Here is an 18,931-nt window from a genome sequence, read left to right on the forward strand (position 1 = left end):
CATCAGCCATTAATGCATTCCCCCCCCCCCCCCATTGCAGCTCCTTGCTGTCTTTCTCATTTTTTTCTTGAGAAATTTTCAATTGGATATATTTCTACTATACTCTTTTAACCCTTCTACAATGATGAAGAAGAAGTAATTGCAATAAGAAAAAGAAAATCAAATTTGAAGCAACTTCTAGAAGAGGAAAAAGTCAATTTGTTTTTTGGCCATTTTTTTACCTTTATTAGAAGTTCTCTTATTGTGCAGTGTGCTGCAGTAACACAAAGATTCTTCAAGGTCCAGAGTATTACTTTCAATTTTTTTTTTATTTGTTGTTTCCTTTTGGAATGGGGTTCTTGTTTTTTTTTTTTATCTTTCTTTACCCCTATTGGAAATATCTCAAATTAATTTGGGAGATATTATTGAATTGAAGCGGTTATTGGGGTATGTCAAAAACTTAGTTAGTTATGGGGTACGGGAGTATTTTTATGGGTGTGTCCAAGATCACCCTTGTTTTTTTAGTATGACTCTATTACTATTAATGTTTATCTATTTTTCTGCTAAATCGGTTCAATAGATGAGAGAATTAAGGATAACTACTAGAAAGACTAATCTAATCCATAATGAAGTCTTTTATTAAACATACAATTACTTTAACATAAGATTTTGATAACAAGAAAACTTCTAAATTAATTTAATACTAAACCTATATAAATACATCACGATTATATAATTTGTCATTATATGCTTTTGAGCTTAAACACACAATAGAAAGCACACAAAGAAAGGAACCTACACTACAAAATTCAAAGGTAAATTCTCAACTAATCTACTATACGTAGTTTTTTTTTGCAATATTGTTTTGTACCTGAGCTATGTTTGAAAAAACACATGGATGAAAGGACTAATATAGAAACACTCTTTATGCTATAGAGATTAGACGATATGGTGAGGAAGTGCAAGACTTTGGACAAGCTTAACCTTTACTCACCATCTTGCAAAATAATAACATGAGTAAGCAGAATGTGGATAGCAAGGTATAAAGAAAAAGTTTTTGGAATTGAGATCATATTAATTGATAAAAAGGTAAAAGTTATTTGATCTAATTTTACTATTAGAGTCAAGTCATGATATATTTTCAATATATTATTGTTTGCCATTTATTGTCATTTTTATATGTGTTCTTGAACATAAACAGTTTACTATCTCTCTTAAATTTTATCCATAAATATTCCATTAATAGCATGTTTTGTTTTTCCATGTATCGTCTAACATATTTGCATTAAAACCATGTCATTACAGGAAAACCAAATTCACGCTAAAATCGACAAGGAATTCCAAAACGTCTTTGAAAAAATAATAAAACAGGTAGAAATTTATTGTTTTGAAAATTTTGAGGTTAAGGCAGCCAAATTTCAATATCAGCTGGTGAGGGCCAACTTCACAATTTCCTTCAAAAAAGATATAGTTGTAACTGCTTCAAAGGAAGATGGAAAAAAATTCAGACAATACAAGTTTTCATTTGTTGATTTTGAAGAATTCATGGAGAAGAAAGAAGTCTACGTCAAGGCATTCAACACAGTTGGTATGTTACTGATTGAATAATGTTATTTTTCCATAAAAATAAATTATGTACTAATGTTAACTTGAAAAAACCAGATTTTATCGGACTTTTGACAAAAGTTTCAGCACAAAGCCCGTATGGTTTCAGGGAAGTCACACTAATGAATGAGAGGTAACACACAATGTTTGTGAATTTTTAAAATAATTTTTAAACATAATTACTTTCTTTTTTTGCAATGACTATGAATTCTAATTACTAACTATTTTTACAGGAACTATGAAATCAAAATTGCTTTATGGGGTGAAGACTCTAAAAGATTTGCAAAACTAAAGAATTCTGATGGAAGCAACATGTTGGACCCAGGTGAATTTGACGTCATGGGACAGTGCCGTGAGCTTCTTGGACCCAGGAGTCTAAAACATTGTCAGCATCATCACCAGAGATTGAGCAATGCCTCCCAGCTACTTGCTTCCTGTTCCATCCCTTACACTGCCGGCAAATGCTCAAATTTCTTGTTGCAACAGCAGAAGAATGATACTCTCTTGTCAAGTGTCATTCATTATTATTTTCACTAGCATGATACTCTCTTGTCAAGGTTCTTCTGGTTTATTGTTGTGTGTTTTGGTGTTCGCGCGGTCAGATGGGAAAATTGTTCATTCCCCATTGCCCAATAGGAGTCAAGGATCAGGTTGAGTAGTAGTTTCATATGTTGGGAAGCAACATGTTTGGGTGCTTTCATATTATGCCTGGCAATTCTTACTTTGGCATCTCCAATGGGGTGTAAACAGTATACGATTTAAAATTTACACCCCAAATCTCAAAATTACCGTTCCAATAGGGGGAAATAAAGTGCAGTGTTATCAGACCTGGTCCGCCCTGGCGGTTTGACCCAGTGACCCAGTCACCAAACCGGATTGGGTCATTCAGCAGATTTTTTTGCATTTAATCTAGGTTGGACCGGGTTGACTCGTCCGGTTTTTCTTCAAACCCATACAGGTTATACTGTTTTGCCGGGCCATAACCAACTTTGAAAAGGATTTTTGGCAAAAGTCACCCCTGAACTTGCCCCGATAACCACTTATCCCCTAAACTTTTTTCTAAGCGAAAAAAACCCTCAACTTGCTAATGCCAAACACAACTGTTAGTTGGGTTGCTACTGTTAGTAAGATATGACGTATTTCGTTATGTAGATAACGTCATATTTAATTTTTCTGGAGTGGTGCGTGCCCCTTGATGAGTTGGATAGTCAATGGCAACTCAGATTAGTCAAGTCAAAATCTCCAAATTGAAACCCTAGTTCTCATTTCTCAAGTCAAAATTTCCACGCCCACAAAATTAAAACCAAGCCCAGTAGGTTACCGACGGCCTTTCCCGACGGTTTTTGCCCATAACTAAAGCAACGGCGACAGAGCAAATTAGGACGACCTAGGGACGGTTTTTATCCGTCGGCGTAGATCTACCACGATGGTTTTTATCCGTCGGTATATGTCGATTATTTTGTAGTGAATGGTTATTCCTTATATGTCTTTTGACACCCCACATGCCCGATAGTTCTACGACATCTGGTTGCTGCGAAATCCTATATCCCACAGCAGGCAGTTGATGTGAGATTGCACAATCCACGGCATCGGATTCATATCCCATGGCAGGGAGTTGTCACTAGGGCTGGGAATGGTACGGGATCAACTCGAATCCGACCCATATCCGAATCTAAATTATCCGACCCAAATATCCGAAAACCTGAACTATTTTAACAAGATTCATATTTTGATGCCTAAAAATAATTTATATCATACATTTATATATGAAAATCATTAAAATAGTGTATTTTTTTTGTGTGTTTTTAGTGGATATGGATATCCGAAATCCGACCCGAATCCGGATGGATCCGGATATGGTAATGAGTTTTGAGTGAGAATCCGACCCGAACCCGCTCCATTTCCTGCCCTAGTTGTCACGGAACATTTTTTTTTTTTTGTGTTTTTAGTTTTTTTTCACTTCAAATTTTGCGCATTGAACACACACGACATATGAATACATCATTTTTTTTTTATTTAAAGCTTCTTTATACACTCCAAGAACAACACCAAAATCATGACAAAAAAAATGTACAATCGAAATATAATTTTGTTATCTCGCGACAAATATATTTCATATGCTATAAGAAAAACTTGTGATCAAAATAATGAAAAAGAGTGTCAATTGAGTGAAAGTTTCTCCTTTATTTCAGAAAAAGATTAAGGATAAAATTTACTTCCACTTTTTAGTTCTAGCACCACAATTCACAATGCTGTTTCACTCTCTGGTTCATTGGTTATGTAAAAGAAGTCTTAGATGAATTTGATACATGTAAAAGAACGAAAACATTCTAGGGTATAACGAGCCAATGGGTTTTCGTTAATTAGCCTAGTGACTTGGTTCCAAAACATGCAAGAAAAGTAGAAAACAACCACTGGTGTCCACTTCAGATTCCTGGAAGTTCAAGTTAATGTGAGCTCATGTTGCTTGGCATTTTTAGTTAGAGCCAAAGAATTTGGAGATCAATAATACTTGGAGGCGTTGGAAGCACTACTCCAGGGAATCACCACTCTGATGAAAAACAATGCAAAGTGATCAACGTTATCGACTTATTGGCACGCTGCTACTTGGTTAGTTGGTTGAAAATCAATACTGTTGTGGCTCAAAACTAATCATTCTTCTTGCCTTAGGGGCGTGCAACGTTTTCAGGAGTGTTCTGGCTTGAATGTTCTTCCAAATGGATTTTCATCAAATCATCTCACATCTGCAATACAAGCCATCTGCAACAGGACAGCAGTCAATTTCCTATTTCGATGGAACAAAAAAGTTGACACACCTCTCAGATCAAACATCGCATATAAATGTACTTGGATCAAGAACAATGCTTAGTAAATTGTAAATAAATCATAACCAAAAGAGTACCCTTTACTCTAGAATATACTATATATACTATTTGGAACAAAGAACAATCCTTAGTCAATTTCCTGAATACTTCTGCCGCATGTTGAGCAACAGTGTGTCTAGCACCATGCTGAAAACTTAAAGCTATCCCAGCATCTATCAGTGTCTGACCTGAACATTTGGAGCAATCCTGTGAACTCCAAAATCTGTCCACCAGGGAGGCAGAAAGCACCGCACTTTAAACACTTCATTTCCTATTTCCTAACCATAACTTGTATCACGCCCCACTTTATAAACCTTCAACCATAGATTGTAAACCTCATCCTTAAGTTTGAAAATATCCTATCGAAAAAAAAAACAAAACACACTTTGAAGATGATGTTCAGGTAAAAAAATATCCCTCGTCTACTCGTCTACATTCGTTTTCATTTCATTGCAAACCGTCCCTTTCGTTTCCATATCTCAGGCTTTACGTTTGATAGATAAGTTACCAATTCAAAATACTCCGACCATGACTACTAGACTGGACTGTGTGGTCTTACCTCCTCATATATGGTGAGTGCTTGTTCCATAACGTGAGCTTGAGCCAATAAGATTGCTCTTTCCTCATGGGATGGATAGATATGAGCCCCTATTGACAAATAAGGATAAATCGAACTGATCTTCCTCCAAAGTTCTGGTGTAATTCGAGGATCGTATCCCGCTGAAGCCATCAATAGTAGCCCAAGGTAATCTGCTTCCACTTCTATCTTACGACGATCTACTAACAATTTTTGGGAATTCAGCCAAATGTCGAGCTACAACATGCCCAACTTCATGGCCAATGAACATTGCCAGTTCACCATCGGTAAACGCTTCTAGTGCTCCTCTACAAATAAAAATATTTCCACCAGCAATATAGAACGCTTGAATCCATAACGTATCCACTACTAATATATTCCAATTGAATTCATCATAATGAATGAACCCCGAAGCATTACTATTTGGATTACGCTTCACCTCTCTTTCTAGTCCTTGAATAATATTTTTCAGTATCAATTTTGCCCTCATACTTTGAGGATGCTTCTCATCTAAGAGTTTCCCTTTATATTTCAACTTATGATCTTCCAACTCCAAATCTCCTACTAGTTTCTCTGTCATTGGTGAACAAATGACAAAATGCCTACGATTTGTGAAGGGTACATTTTCGATACCATGATAACATAGAGTACTAACCACAATCCCAGAACCAAGAGTAGCATATATAACCCATCTCTTTGTTTTTTTAAACTTAATATAGTCTTGATTTCGTTCTACATTGTAATATCTTTGAAAACTAGAAGTAGTAGGCTTACAAGTAGGAATAATAGTCTTACCATAAAGTTGAGTAGTTGAAGTGAGATTGTGAAATGAGGTGATTCCAAGCATTGCTCTCATGTACCAACTCATGATTCTGATGTTTAAACTTAAAACCCTTTCTTTTGATGTAGGGTTTTACAAATATTTGTGGGTTGTTGGCTTGTTGCTGACTTGCTCTGTGTGTCTGAACAGTGAAAACAACCTTTTCTTGTTAGACAAGAAGGCTTGTGGATCCGTTAGCCCTCTTCGGCCCATAATAAATAGAATCGTTATTACTGCAAGAAGAATTAGAAGATGGCAGTTTTAATCATCTAACAAAAGAGTATTTCCAATCAAAATGTGTTAACGAAAAGTTCAGTGAAATAATCAAATCGTTATTCCTTCACATCTTTTATTTATGTGAAGCTTTATGTCCAAGTAAAAACTTAATCTGTTCCACTGTTACAGCTCATAATGTGACAACTTCAGAGTTCCACATCATAATCATGCATCTTGCTAAACCTGAATCTTGATTCGGAGGCACACATGACCTCTACATCCTCAAACGTCAGTCGAACATGCTGCTGCGTACTTGGATTAATTCATTAGCTCAACCCATTTCCAAATGCCAATGAACTACCCTGACAATATCATTTTACTTGTACATGTTAGTCCGTTATGGCACGAGGGGTGCCGGGTGCGTGCAACAACTCTTCAACGTGGTAATTTCTTACTTTTTAGCATTATAATATCACTTTTACCACTGGCGCAGAGGTACCTTTTATTGATAGAGTGCTTCTTTGAAAAAATTGTGATGGGGAAAATCCCGTGCAAATTATTGAATGCCTTTCTGTTACTGATTCTTTTATAGCTTCACTAAGCATTACATGCGCTTCGTAAGTATAAAGAAGAGTTTGTTGCATTGTGCACCTGTAAATCTCATTGAAAGAATCTTGAAGCTAAATTTTATTTGGAAAATAGACGAAAATGCCAGTAACGTTCTTGATGTTTATCGGAAGTTCAGGTATAAATGCGAGCTCATGTTGCTTGGCACTTTTAGTTAGAGCCAAAGAATTTGGAGATCAATCATAGTTGGAAGAGTTGGAGGCACTACTCCAGGGAATCACTGCTCAGATGAAAAACAATCCAAAGTGATCAACGTTAATTGGCATGGTCCTACTTGGTTGAAACTTGAAAATAAATGCTGTTGCGGTTCAAAAGTGGCCATTCTTCTTGCCTTAGGGGTGTGCAACGTTTTGCAAGTGTATTGTGGCCTGAATGTGATTCCAAATGGATTTTCATCAAATCATCTCATATCTGCAATACAAGTCATCTGCAATAGGACAGCAGTCTATTTCCCATTTCGATGTAACAAAAAAATTGACACACCTCTCAGATCAAACTCCGCATATAAATTTACTTGGAACAAAGAACAATGCTTAGTAAATTGATAGACAAATATCATAACGCGAAAGAGTATCCTTTACTATAGAATATACTATATATACTAGGGTACTCTATATACTACTTGGAACAAGAACAATGCCTAGTCAATTTCCTGAATTCTTCTTGCCGCATGTCGAGTAACAGTTTGTGTAACACCATGCTGAAAACTTAAAGTTATCCCTGCGTCTGACCTGAATATTTGGAGCAATCCTGTGAACTCCAAAATCTGTTCACCAGGGAGGCAGAAAGCACCGCACTTTAAACACTTCATTTCCCAACCATAACTTGTATCACACCACCATTTGTAAACCTTCAACCATAGTTTGTAAACATCATCCTTAACTTTGAAAATATCCTATCGAAAAAAACAAAAAAAGATACACTTTGAAGATGATGTTCAGGTAAAAACATCTACTCATCTACATTCGTTCTCACTTCATTGCAAACTGTCCTATTCGTTTTCATATCTCAGGCTTTACGTTTGAAAACTAAGTTACCAAAATATTCCGACCAATACTCTAATTGACTGGATGGTGGGGTGTTACTTCCTTGTATATGGTGAGTGCTTGTTCCATGACATGAGCTTGAGCCAAGGAGTTTGCTCGTTCCTCAACAGATGGATGTTCATCATCTCCTTTTGAAAAATCAGGAGAACTCAAACTGATATTCTTCCAAAGTTCTACTGCAATTTGAGGATTATATCCTGCTGAAGCCATCAATAGTAGCCCAATGTAGTCTGCTTCCAATTCTCTCTTACGTCTATTTACTAATGGTGGGATTTCATTAGGATGTCGAGCTACAACATGCCCAACTTCATGGGAAATGACTGCTGCCACTTCACCATCGGTAAGCGATTGTAGCGTTCCTACACAAATGAAAATAGTTCCGCCAGGGATACAGTGCGCATGCATAATAAAGTCATCCACTACTAATATATTCCAATTAAATCCATCATAATAATACCCCGAAACATTACTATTTGGATTACACTTCACTTGTCTTTCTAATCCTTGAATAATATTTTTCAGTATCAACTTTGCCCTCACACTATGAGGATCCTTCTCATCTAAGAGTTTTCCTTTATATTTAATCTTATATTCTTCCGACATAAAATCTCCTAGTTGTTTCTGCATCATACTAGGCATAATGAGACATTTCCGATTTGTAAATGGAACATTTACAATACGCATACCATGATAACAAAACGTATAACATAGAGTACCAATCCCAGAAGCAACCAATCAATCGCAATCGCAATCGCAATCGCAATCGCAATCGCAGAACAACCTATAGCAATGGCAGAATCTACATTGTAATATCTTTGAAAATAGTAGTAGGAATAGTCTTACCATAAAGTTGAGACGTTGAGTTAGTGAGATTGTGAAATGAGGTGATTCCAAGCTTTGCTCTCCTGTACCAACTCATGATTCTGATGTTTAAAACTTGTTTGGGTATTAAGGGTTTTGGAAATATGTTTGTGGTTTGTTGCTGTGGAGTTGGTGATGTTGTTGTGGAGTTGGAGTTGGACGAGACAAGAAGCCTTGTGGATCCGTTCGGCCCATAGTAGGCCCATACTGTTATTACTAGTATACTGCATGACCGTGGGGAGTGAGCGGAGCTGCGGAGGGAGAGAGAGTTCTGTGATGCAGGGGAGAGAGAGATGGGTGAAGGAGAAAGGGTATTGGGGGCGAAGAAAAAATGAGCGAGAAGGTGAGGACAGACTTTTGTCTGCATAGCCCCTTCAGCCGGCCAAGATCGTTCGCTCTGCTCACGATTATTGAATTTATGGGTCTAACTGACAGCCCCAATTTAGCTCGAGTCATCCACCAAATGGAAAGGCAATGCGAAAATTTAGCTTCAAGTAATTAAGTACTCAGCTCATTTGAGATTGATCTCAACTTTTAGGAGTGTCCATAAAGATTGGTTCCTTACAAAGCTGAGTGATTTTTTTGCTCCAAGGGCACCAAGCCAATCAAGAAGCAACACCTCATAATCATCTAACAAAAGAGTATTTCCAATCACAATTATGTGTTATAGAAAAGTTTAAGTGAAATAATCAAATAGTTATTCCTTCACATTATGTCAAAATAAAAACTTAATCTGTTCCATTGTTCCACCTCATAATGACCGAACATGTAAAGATAATATGAACTTTTATGTATGTCCACGATTTGGATGACATGTTCTAGGATCCTACTAGAAAGATGCATATTTATTCCTTTGTGACTAGTTATTTTTGTAGTGACTAGTGAGATATTCACGACACCATTGTGCTTCTTTTAGGCATGTGTTTTCTAAACAATTTTTCTGGTTTCTTTTTGTTTTTTGATTTTCTGCCAAGCAAATATGTTATGGAACTAGAAGCATAACTTGCAAAACTTAGAGATCAGCTGAATGAACAATGCAAAAGAAACAAGTGCATTTACGAAAATATTGAAGTTGACAAATTTTCTTTATTGGTGAAACTTTATTTGGAGGTTTGTGTACGTGTTAAAAAGCTTGACGAGAATTTTGTTGTTGCATGCTAAAATGATAGAAATGCAGAAAAGTAAGGTATACAATCCTTTCCCTTACAATATCTGATTCTAGTTTGTTCTGTTTTTGCAAATTTCATATAGAACACTATACGTGTTAGACATATTGAAACTTGAACTGTTACTACTTCTATGGAATCTACGCTTCCAGCCTTTTGATCTTTATAGGTAGCGCATATGTTTTTTTGTTAACACCTCTGTCACTATTTTTTTTTTATTTATAATTAAATCAATATTATTGTCATTCAAATTCAAGTCTTGATAGATAATACTAGTTGAACCACGTTCCAGGGTTTAAGTTGTCGCTAATCCCGGCCATTGATCATGTTATCATACCAGTGTTGAAGGCCTGACAGAGAATCCAACGCAGAGAGGTCCAAAACTCTCGACACAATTAAAAGCCTTTGGAAGACCATCTTGAATCCTGGATGCTAGCTAGATGTTTACAAATGCCAATGAACAACCTTGAAAATATCTTTTACTTGTACATTTTATTCCATTATCAACTTTTTTTAAGTTAATGCGTGACTTCACTAAGCATTACATGCACTCCGTAATAAAAACAAAGACGAGTTTGACTCGTTGTGCACCTATAAATCTCATGAAAGAACCTAGAAGCTTAAAACACTTGTTTTGATATAAGGGTTTTAGAAATGTTTGTGGTTGGTGGAGCGAGGGAGAGGGTGTGTTGTGTCTGAAAAGAAGCTTCTTACAAACATGCATTCTTGTTTGACAAGACTAGATTTTTGTACCCGTTCAACGAATAGGGACCGTTTTTATAAATTTTATTATATATTGAAACTCATATAGTAAATTTATTGATAAAAAATATTATTTAAATAATTATATTGAACAATAAACTGAAATTTATTTGAATCTATGGAACAAATCAAGATAGGGTTTTTTTCAGGAAAAGTTCAAAATTTTTAAGTTATCTTTCTTCTAAGAAAAGAAACATAGAAGAACGTAGTATGAATGCTTCAATGTACAAACATTTCAATTTAATTTAATGGTGTGAGACCGTACTCTACAATCAAAGCAATACAACTTTTCCATGTCCAGAATATCTAAATATGAAGCTCAGTGCATCATAAAACCTTGTCGCTTTGAAACCCAATAAATCGTTGATGAAAAGAAAGACATAATGTCTTTGAACGTACCTATTAATGGATCGACATTGCACCGGCTAATTGAGTGAACTTTCAGTAATAATCCAGTTTAGCTAGGAACTTTGAATCAAAGTTGAACTTTGCAATACCAATAAAGCCTTTAATAAAGCCTTGAACTTTGCAGCCCTTGCACTCGATTGATGATGCTTGCCGGTGCAAAGTTGGAGTGTCAGCTAAATAAAAATACACCCACCACAAACTTCTTTTGAAGTAGACCTCTTGAAGAAGATTTGCCTTATATATAGTCCAAGGCAATAGCTCTAGTGTCAGACCTTCGTGTAATTTCTAAAATAAAAAAAATAAAAATAGACAACCTTCCAATCAAGTCAAACAAATCACCATAGTCATTCAACTTGAAGCTAAGCTCATGTTAAGTGTTCGTCGGTAGAAGAACAATGATTTAGTAGTTCCGCCTTGTCTGCACTGAAGAGCTAAAAGCATGTTTCACGAAGTTGATCTAGAAATTCACCTTGGTCCACCAAGTTAAAAACTCAATCATAATCTGTCACCTCCAAGTCGTAGTCATATTAAATATTAATGAATAGAACAAACATTTAGTGAATAAAATATGCTGACACCAAATAATTTGAAAGTTATTATGCTCTTTGTGTTTGCAAAGAATATCCTAAAGTGGAACAGAATAACAATATACCTATTTAAACTAAACTGAAATACAGGTGAAAATCCATCTTCTACTACGTAGGAAAACTGCCAACTGAAAGCCATTTTATAATAAATCTTTTATGCAATCTAGGGAATAAAAATATATAGTTAAAGATGGTAAGAAAAAAAAATTGTTCAAGGTTACTAAATGAATTATTTGATAAAATTCAGATTTTTTATATATCCAAAATCGTACCTATTTATTGAAACGTTAACAATGTCACCTCTTTTACCACTTAGAATAACTAACAAAATTTGTCTGAAGCCACCACCTATTAGAAGTGTTTTGCCACCAAAACGTTTGGTTTCTTCATCCATTATGTCTTTTAAAGTTCTGTCAACAACTTCAAATCTGTGCCTATGAGTCATTTGGGCTTCATCCCATAAAATAAGATCAGCTTTTTGTATGAGCTTGGCCAGTGCTTCATGTTTTGAGATGTTGCAAGTTGAATCTTCATGGGTAGGAATTTGAATATTAAACCTCGAATGTGTTGTTCGGCCTCCTAGTAAAAGGAATGATGCTATTCCTCAAGAAGCAACTGCAAGTACAATTTTACCTTCTGATCTCAACTTTGAAATGATAGTCTTGTACAAATACTGCCATAAATGAAAAATTGTACAATTTTCCATTTCCACCGCTGCCATAAACGAAAAATACACCTCCATTCTGTGAATATACTGTTTCTGTGACTGATTGAAAAACTTCACGCTGCTCAGTATTAAGGGCTTCATGCAATTTAATGTATTCATCACATAATGCACGATAGTTATAGTTAAGTTCTTCTGCAATTATTTTGTTCCTAGCTGGCATTTAATTTGGTCCTTCATATATGGAAATGGAAAGTCCTTTACAATTGCCAAAGTTTTTCCTCTTTTGAGCATGATATTTTCAATCTCACACAGAGTGTAATTTTTTATTTTCTCTTTTGATAAATCAATGTCTGATTTCCATTATTTCTTCTATACCGATATAAGATGTCTTCTACAAGAGCATGATGATGTTTTTTCCATAATTTTTCAGGAAATGATATCTCGCACTTCAACATTAATGTCACAAACAGTTCACGTAACGCTTTAGGACTTTGAAATCCGCTAGCCTCTTTCAAAGCATCATCCCACTCGCTGTCATCATCAAGCAAACCTAGTGCCTGACAAGTAAATTTAATTTAATAATATATATATATATATATATATATATATATATATATATATATATATATATAATGACAATCAAGAAAATGTTCAAGTTCGTCTACATCTCTAATGGTTTGTTTCCCCATGCCTACATCTGTTGCGGCATTTTCAACAATAATGGCAGTGGCTCTGTCTTTGCCCTTGTTAATATACTTGAAAAGATATCACCTTATTATAGTGCTCAACATTTATATGTGCTTGAAATTTCACACACAAATCGACATTATGTGGTATCACCCACCTATTGTCCAGTTATTCAGTTTTATCAAAAACTTTAACCGTGACTTTACAACCATTATTTCTTCTCCTATAAACGGTGAAGTCGTTGTGATCAATAGACGTCTCACTGCAAAAGGCCTTAGGATAGTGTCTAGAGCACTTATTTTCCAACATACACGGCGAACTTGAATTTAAATCTCCACAGGGCCCATGCATCATAAACTGTGTGACTGCTGCATATGCAACTTTATCTTATGGGTATGGAAGCTCTGCTGATATTAACTTATTGATCTGAGTAGGGGTCTTTGGCGTGGTATCATTATCCAAGAAAAGCAATATATGAGCGTGTGGTAAACCCCTTTTTTGAAACTCTATTGTGTATATTATATTGCTGCATAACAAAAGTGGGAAAGCATTGTTTCTCTAGCATAGTCAAAACTTGAAAAAGTAAATTGAGTGGAAACTTTGGTGCACGAAAGAAGATTATTATTATTGCTTCAGAACAGATTATATGCACGTTTGTGTTTTTTTTCCAGCTTTGAATCCTCTTGTTGAATTTAGAGAGATGAACGTATCAAAGCAATATGGAATTATTCCTGATCCTGAAGTACTTGACATCCTTCATACAGTTCATAGGACCAAAGGGGTACTCAAATTTAAATTTCTTTCTGTAGTATGTTTGTAACCATATATAGTAGCAAAGTGAGCTGTTGAGTTAAGTGTTTTTGATTTTGTACTTGAATGGAGAAGGTTACTGTGGTGTTTAAGATTTAACTATACTTCATTTTTTTGATAAATTATGCATGTGGCAGAGCATATTATTCCATAGACATTTGTTCTTGGTACACACACCCACTAAAAATATTTCTTCAGACTGGAAAACCCCATTATGTGTCCACTACTTGCTGATAAGCTTTTCTGTGTAGGGTCTTGCTTGGTAGTGTTAGCAACTACATTGTGACAAATGCTACTTGTCCGATTACTTTTGTGAAAGGTGCAGCAATGTCCAAGCTATAGGTTAGCTATATGGAACCATGGATAAGGGGTCTGTACTTAATTTGTGATGCTTGTGTTGTTAAAAGGAATTTGAGTGGGAAAAATATACAATTTTAGAGAGGCTGCAAATTTAAAAGTAGTTTTTGAATTCAGTGGCCTCAACAATTTATTTTAATTGGAATTTCTCTGTAAGTGCTCTGATTAATTTATTTTATTGACTCAAATGATTTTGTTAAGTGAATAACTATTCAGTCACATTCTCCAAGCTGTTCAATAGGTCTTCCATCTGAATGAAGCTGGGAACAGTTCGTTAAGTCCATCAACCACCAAGCAGACTGGAAGAAGAACTAATGCAGTAGGTAAGAAAGAGGAAGAAAAACTCAAGAACAGTGATAAGAGGAATCAGCATGGTTCAGAGAGTATTAGTGTAAAAAAGGGGGAAAAGATTGAAATAAAGCAAGTAGGAAAAAGTGGCAGTGAAATGATAAAGACGATGAAAGCAATTTCCATTGGTGAAAGTTCAGGGATGGGTTTGTCTTCAGTTGATGTTGTCTCTTGAGTAAATCTTTAGTTACTTTGTATCCACTGATAGTCTTTCTTAGCTTTTCCAATATCCATGTTTATTTTTCATTATAATGAATGATACAAATTCTTAGTCAAAATAGAAATGTGTAGTGGTAGGGTCTCTACTCGGCCCTTTTTTTGTATCACAATATCTGTGAAACACTTCTTATGTTTTTTTTTATCATATGTTGAATGAATTAGTCAGAGAATTTTCTTGCACAATTGAAACTCAAACTTTTGTCATGTAATCTAGTAAAATGTCCAAAATTAGGGGAACTAAAATGGAACTAAAAATAATGTATATATACATGACCGTTAATCCTAAATGGAACTCTGCTCATGCATTTTATAAACTTAATGTGCAGAAATAGGCAAAATAATTAAACATAAAGTCTGACCTGCCCAAGCTTTACCGAAATGTTTACGCCATTGCAAATCAGTTACTAACTCGTGCAGTTTAATTTCGAATACCTGAGTAACAATTTCAGGGGGCATCTTCAGGTTTTAGTCCCTTAGAAACCTTGTCCAATGCCATTTGAATTTCAGGCCACTTGGGGTTGCAAGTAAATGTGGTGAAAATATCAGGAGTTCCAGCCCACTGGAAATGGCTATGGCACCTTGATAATTTTTTACCATATATCTTGGACCACCTGTAAAAGATGATGGTAAAACTAATCATTTGTCATTATAAATTCATCTTCAAAGGTTGCAAGTGAGTTTTGGGGATTTAATTGAACTTACCTGTAAAAGACGATGGTAAAACTAATCTCCTACCTACAAATGCAGGTTTAGTGTCCCCAGCAACAACAGCATCAACCAAACCTTGGTATAGTTCAGCACGAATCGTATGTTAGTTATTTCTAACCCACGAAAGCCTCATTTCCTTAGCAGCAGTGTATGCATCAACCCAAAATTGTTGCTTCAATCAGCCACCTCTAAATATTGTTAGTCTTTCATTTGCTCTCATTTGCATTCTAAAAGCATAATACTCTCTCATGGTAACATGTTGTCTTTTACCAACTTTACTACCATTTCTGTATTTGATTTCAGGTCTATACCCATAAGCTCCATTAGGAAATAAGAGAGGGTATTGCATTGACATAAAGCTTGGAAAAGTCTCATCGATTCTCTTCAAGTCGTATCCTTTCTTGTCAACAACAACGTCACGGTGGCCTTGAGATTCATCTCCATTACCAACAATGAGACCAGTTACCTTATTAGAAGTTGGCAAGTTGTATACTCTTCCGACAGCCTGTCTTGTACTAATGAGTCTTATACTAACATCAGCGATTTCAGATTCTTTAAATCTATCTCTGGCCATTCTGTAACTCTCAGCTATTCTGTTGTTTTCATTTAACATTTCAATGAGTCCTGCTATAATGTTTGGATCCAACGGTTTTTTCTTTTCAATCTTCTTACTAAAAGAGTTCAATCTGTTTTGCACTTCATTGGCGGTATCATATACGTATGACTACCCAAATTTAGAAATCTGAACTGTCATAAAGAACAAAAACCAAATTAACTTGTAAAGGACATGTAAAAACAAAATTATTAAGAAAATTCAAATGTCAATTTATTTTCTTCATTGTCCATTAAAGAAAATTATACATACTAAAACAATCGAATATTTTAATATTTAAGAATTTAATATTTTGAAATATTTTGAAGAGGGCTTTGCACTTCATTGGCTGTATTTATGTATAGCTGGCCAAATTTAGGAGTCTGGCCTGGAATTGGTGGCAAGGTTCCAATTTTGTGATGATTATGCCCATTGATCTTATAAACATATGGTCCATTTCCATTGTTTATTTTTTTTTATCAACCACTCTTCCAGTTGATGTGAAGGCAAACATCGAGTTATACGCCCGTATATTTTCTCTATAATTTGCTGACCTTATACCGTACCACTTTCATAATCTAGTAGTTGGTTTAGGAATGTAGGTGCGCTGCATAAGCCAGAATAGGAAGTTGAACTTTTCTGTGTAGGCAACATATTCCAAACTTTGGTTTTTTGGTTTGTCTTGTTCGCCCAACCCTTTATTCATACCATAATATTGCTCCACAAAAAGAACACACACAGTTTGGTTCTCTAAAATTCCATGCTTCTTGAAAATTTCCTGTGTAAAAAAATATCAAAATAACACATAGTTAACTTTAATTTTCCTGCAATTTTTACATTCTAAATATCAAAATAACATATATTTAGATTCTTACTTGTATGTTCATTTTCTCCAAGCATCCTATCTTCATATGAATTGCCTTCTTCATCACATCTGATTCACATCCACTGATTTGTGAATAGTAATCATCATCTATGAGCGAATCAAAACAATTCTTTTTCTCTTGAGGTATGTTTTTTTTTGGATGAGAATTTCTTTCATTAAATCATTCTTTAGTTGATTTTGCAAATCACCAAGACCTAGAGGTCTATTCCTCTTTTTTGCTAAAGAAGACATCCGATTAGATCGATTAAATTTACATTCTTCTTTACTTAGTACTGGAGTACTAAGAATTGGTTTTTTTGCCAAACAATTTTCTGGGTCAGATACGTTTGTTCTTGATCTTCTTGTAGCTCTAGGTTTGGTTGTACTATGTGCTAGCTGCTCTGCCGCTATTTGTAGTACGCTTTGTTGTCCCTCTTGTAACCATATTAGAACTGTATGTTACATAAGACATAAAATTATTATAAGAACTACTATAATTTACTAAAACAAATATAATAGTTATCAATAAAAGCAAAGTAAGAGGCATTGTACGTAAATACTTGTCTATATGTAGGTTGCATATTTGCTTATGTATGTGATTTTAATTTGGGTATATGTGAACTGTGAAGTCTGTTTCGGCTTAGAGTATTTGTTTAAGGTTGAAAGGCCTTGTTCCTTTGGCCTTGTCAGAAGTGAGTCTTTGCTTATTTTTTTTCGACCTATCTTCTTTCCCTAACAATTCAGCTTATCAAAAATAACATAAAGAGAAAACAATCTAAAGGAAATAGTAAGAAGAGTACCTGATTTGGTGAACAACATACAGGTTTTTGGAATGTGAATTAAAGGAAAAATAAATAGAGACGGTAAGGAGGTGAAGTAAAGGGTAAAAAACAACAGAGAAAAGAAGAAAGAAAAGAGACGGTAAGGAGGTGTTTTGGTTGAGTATGGTAATAGGCTTTCGGTTAAATATGTATAAGGTAATAAGTTTTCGATAAAATATATATGGTCTGGTGATTTATCTCTGGCTACTTTATATTACGTCGAATACAACAATTCCGGCCTAGGATCAAATACTTCAAATAGAGTTACATGGCCTGATTACCATGTCATAGATGCCATTGATGCGATCAAGTTCACTATCTCAGAACTTATAGTTAGGGATGCATGGTTACCTCAAGCTGGTGTGCCTTATACTGGTGGCCTTGTAATTTGAACTTCTAGAGGCCGATTAGACGTTTACTCGATTGTGTTTAGGTACATTCTCACTTATTGCTTACGATATAAATGTTGTCTTACGCTTAAAACAAATAATTACAAACGCTTTCACATTAACAAAAGCCTTTACCTCTAGAAAATTTGATATCTAATTCATTACCTTTATATTGTTGCTCATCAATGTCACCTATGTCCAGAAGTTTCTCTTGTGCTCATTATGTAATTCGAATGTCCTTTCATCTCAAGTTTTGTTACTGCCCTTTTTAATGATTATTGTTGTTAAGTTCACTTCAATTGTTTATACTCTTCTCTTCTTCTCATGCTTTCTTTTGCTTTCAAAATTCTATGTGTATTCTTAATTTTCTTAGTGCTGGAAAAATTCTTCAAACTACTATGTTTTGTGCAACCATTTCCTTCCTGTTCTTCTTTCCCTTAAAATGCATCAGAATTTGCCTGTGATTTCTTCACACCTTTGACACAAACATATCAATAATTGCACGCCATGTAAACAATGCCAATTTTTTTTAAGAGATCATATATATACATGTAACATTTAGAGCATTCCATGATTATCAGGAAAAAAAATAGTGCACTCTGCATCTGGAAGACACACTAAGATCTGTCAAGATACCATTGGCAAGTATATAGAATTCACAAAAATAAGTTCCATATAGTTATCACTGAAGAGGTCTTTAATACGATAGAAGCCTTGTTGATAACTTACAATACAGTATAAGTACCAGCCCACTATTACCAACACTACACAGATTGAAGTGTATTGCAATACTATTAAGAATAGATTCACAGCTCCAAATGCCTTCAAAAGTCTTGATATTGGTTGCATTTATAAGCAATTTATAGTATCCTCTCACTTGCGTGGGTTGACAACACCACAACTATCACTAACTTTGCATCTTCATGGGCATAAAATCAGCTAGTTGCCAA

The 18,931-nt window shown here is 35.1% G+C and overlaps 2 protein-coding genes and 1 long non-coding RNA gene across 3 annotated transcripts; 1 reads left to right on the top strand and 2 right to left on the bottom strand.

Annotated features, from left to right (window-relative positions):
- Window positions 1–5,215: 5,215 nt before the first annotated feature.
- LOC147518757 (mitochondrial metalloendopeptidase OMA1-like) lies at window positions 5,216–5,893 on the bottom strand. Its single transcript, XM_086594002.1, has one exon. It carries the CDS (start codon window positions 5,891–5,893, stop codon window positions 5,216–5,218), a length of 678 nt encoding a protein of 225 aa, XP_086450128.1.
- Window positions 5,894–7,114: 1,221 nt separating this feature from the next.
- Window positions 7,115–8,714, bottom strand: LOC147518758 (uncharacterized). Its single transcript, XR_015211875.1, has 2 exons — window positions 8,578–8,714; window positions 7,115–8,093 (listed from the first exon to the last, which is right to left on the bottom strand). It is a non-coding gene; the product is annotated as an uncharacterized LOC147518758 (long non-coding RNA).
- Window positions 8,715–13,261: 4,547 nt separating this feature from the next.
- Window positions 13,262–14,659, top strand: LOC147518759 (uncharacterized). Its single transcript, XM_086594003.1, has 3 exons — window positions 13,262–13,265; window positions 13,544–13,688; window positions 13,934–14,659. Exons 1-3 carry the CDS (start codon window positions 13,262–13,264, stop codon window positions 14,022–14,024), a joined length of 240 nt encoding a protein of 79 aa, XP_086450129.1. The 3' UTR covers window positions 14,025–14,659.
- Window positions 14,660–18,931: the final 4,272 nt, after the last annotated feature.

The sequence above is a fragment of the Coptis chinensis genome, chromosome 2 (genome assembly GCF_015680905.1).
Source record: "Coptis chinensis isolate HL-2020 chromosome 2, ASM1568090v1, whole genome shotgun sequence".
Lineage (NCBI taxonomy): Eukaryota > Viridiplantae > Streptophyta > Magnoliopsida > Ranunculales > Ranunculaceae > Coptis > Coptis chinensis.

Excerpts from the sequence above, each read along its gene's own strand:
- LOC147518757 (XM_086594002.1), bottom strand. The coding sequence starts at position 5,893 with ATGAGTTGGTACATGAGAGCAATGCTTGGAATCACCTCATTTCACAAT.
- LOC147518759 (XM_086594003.1), top strand. Across the intron at positions 13,689-13,933 it reads TTTCTTTCTGTAGTATGTTT|GGTCTTGCTTGGTAGTGTTA; the intron begins GTAACCATATAT and ends TTTTCTGTGTAG.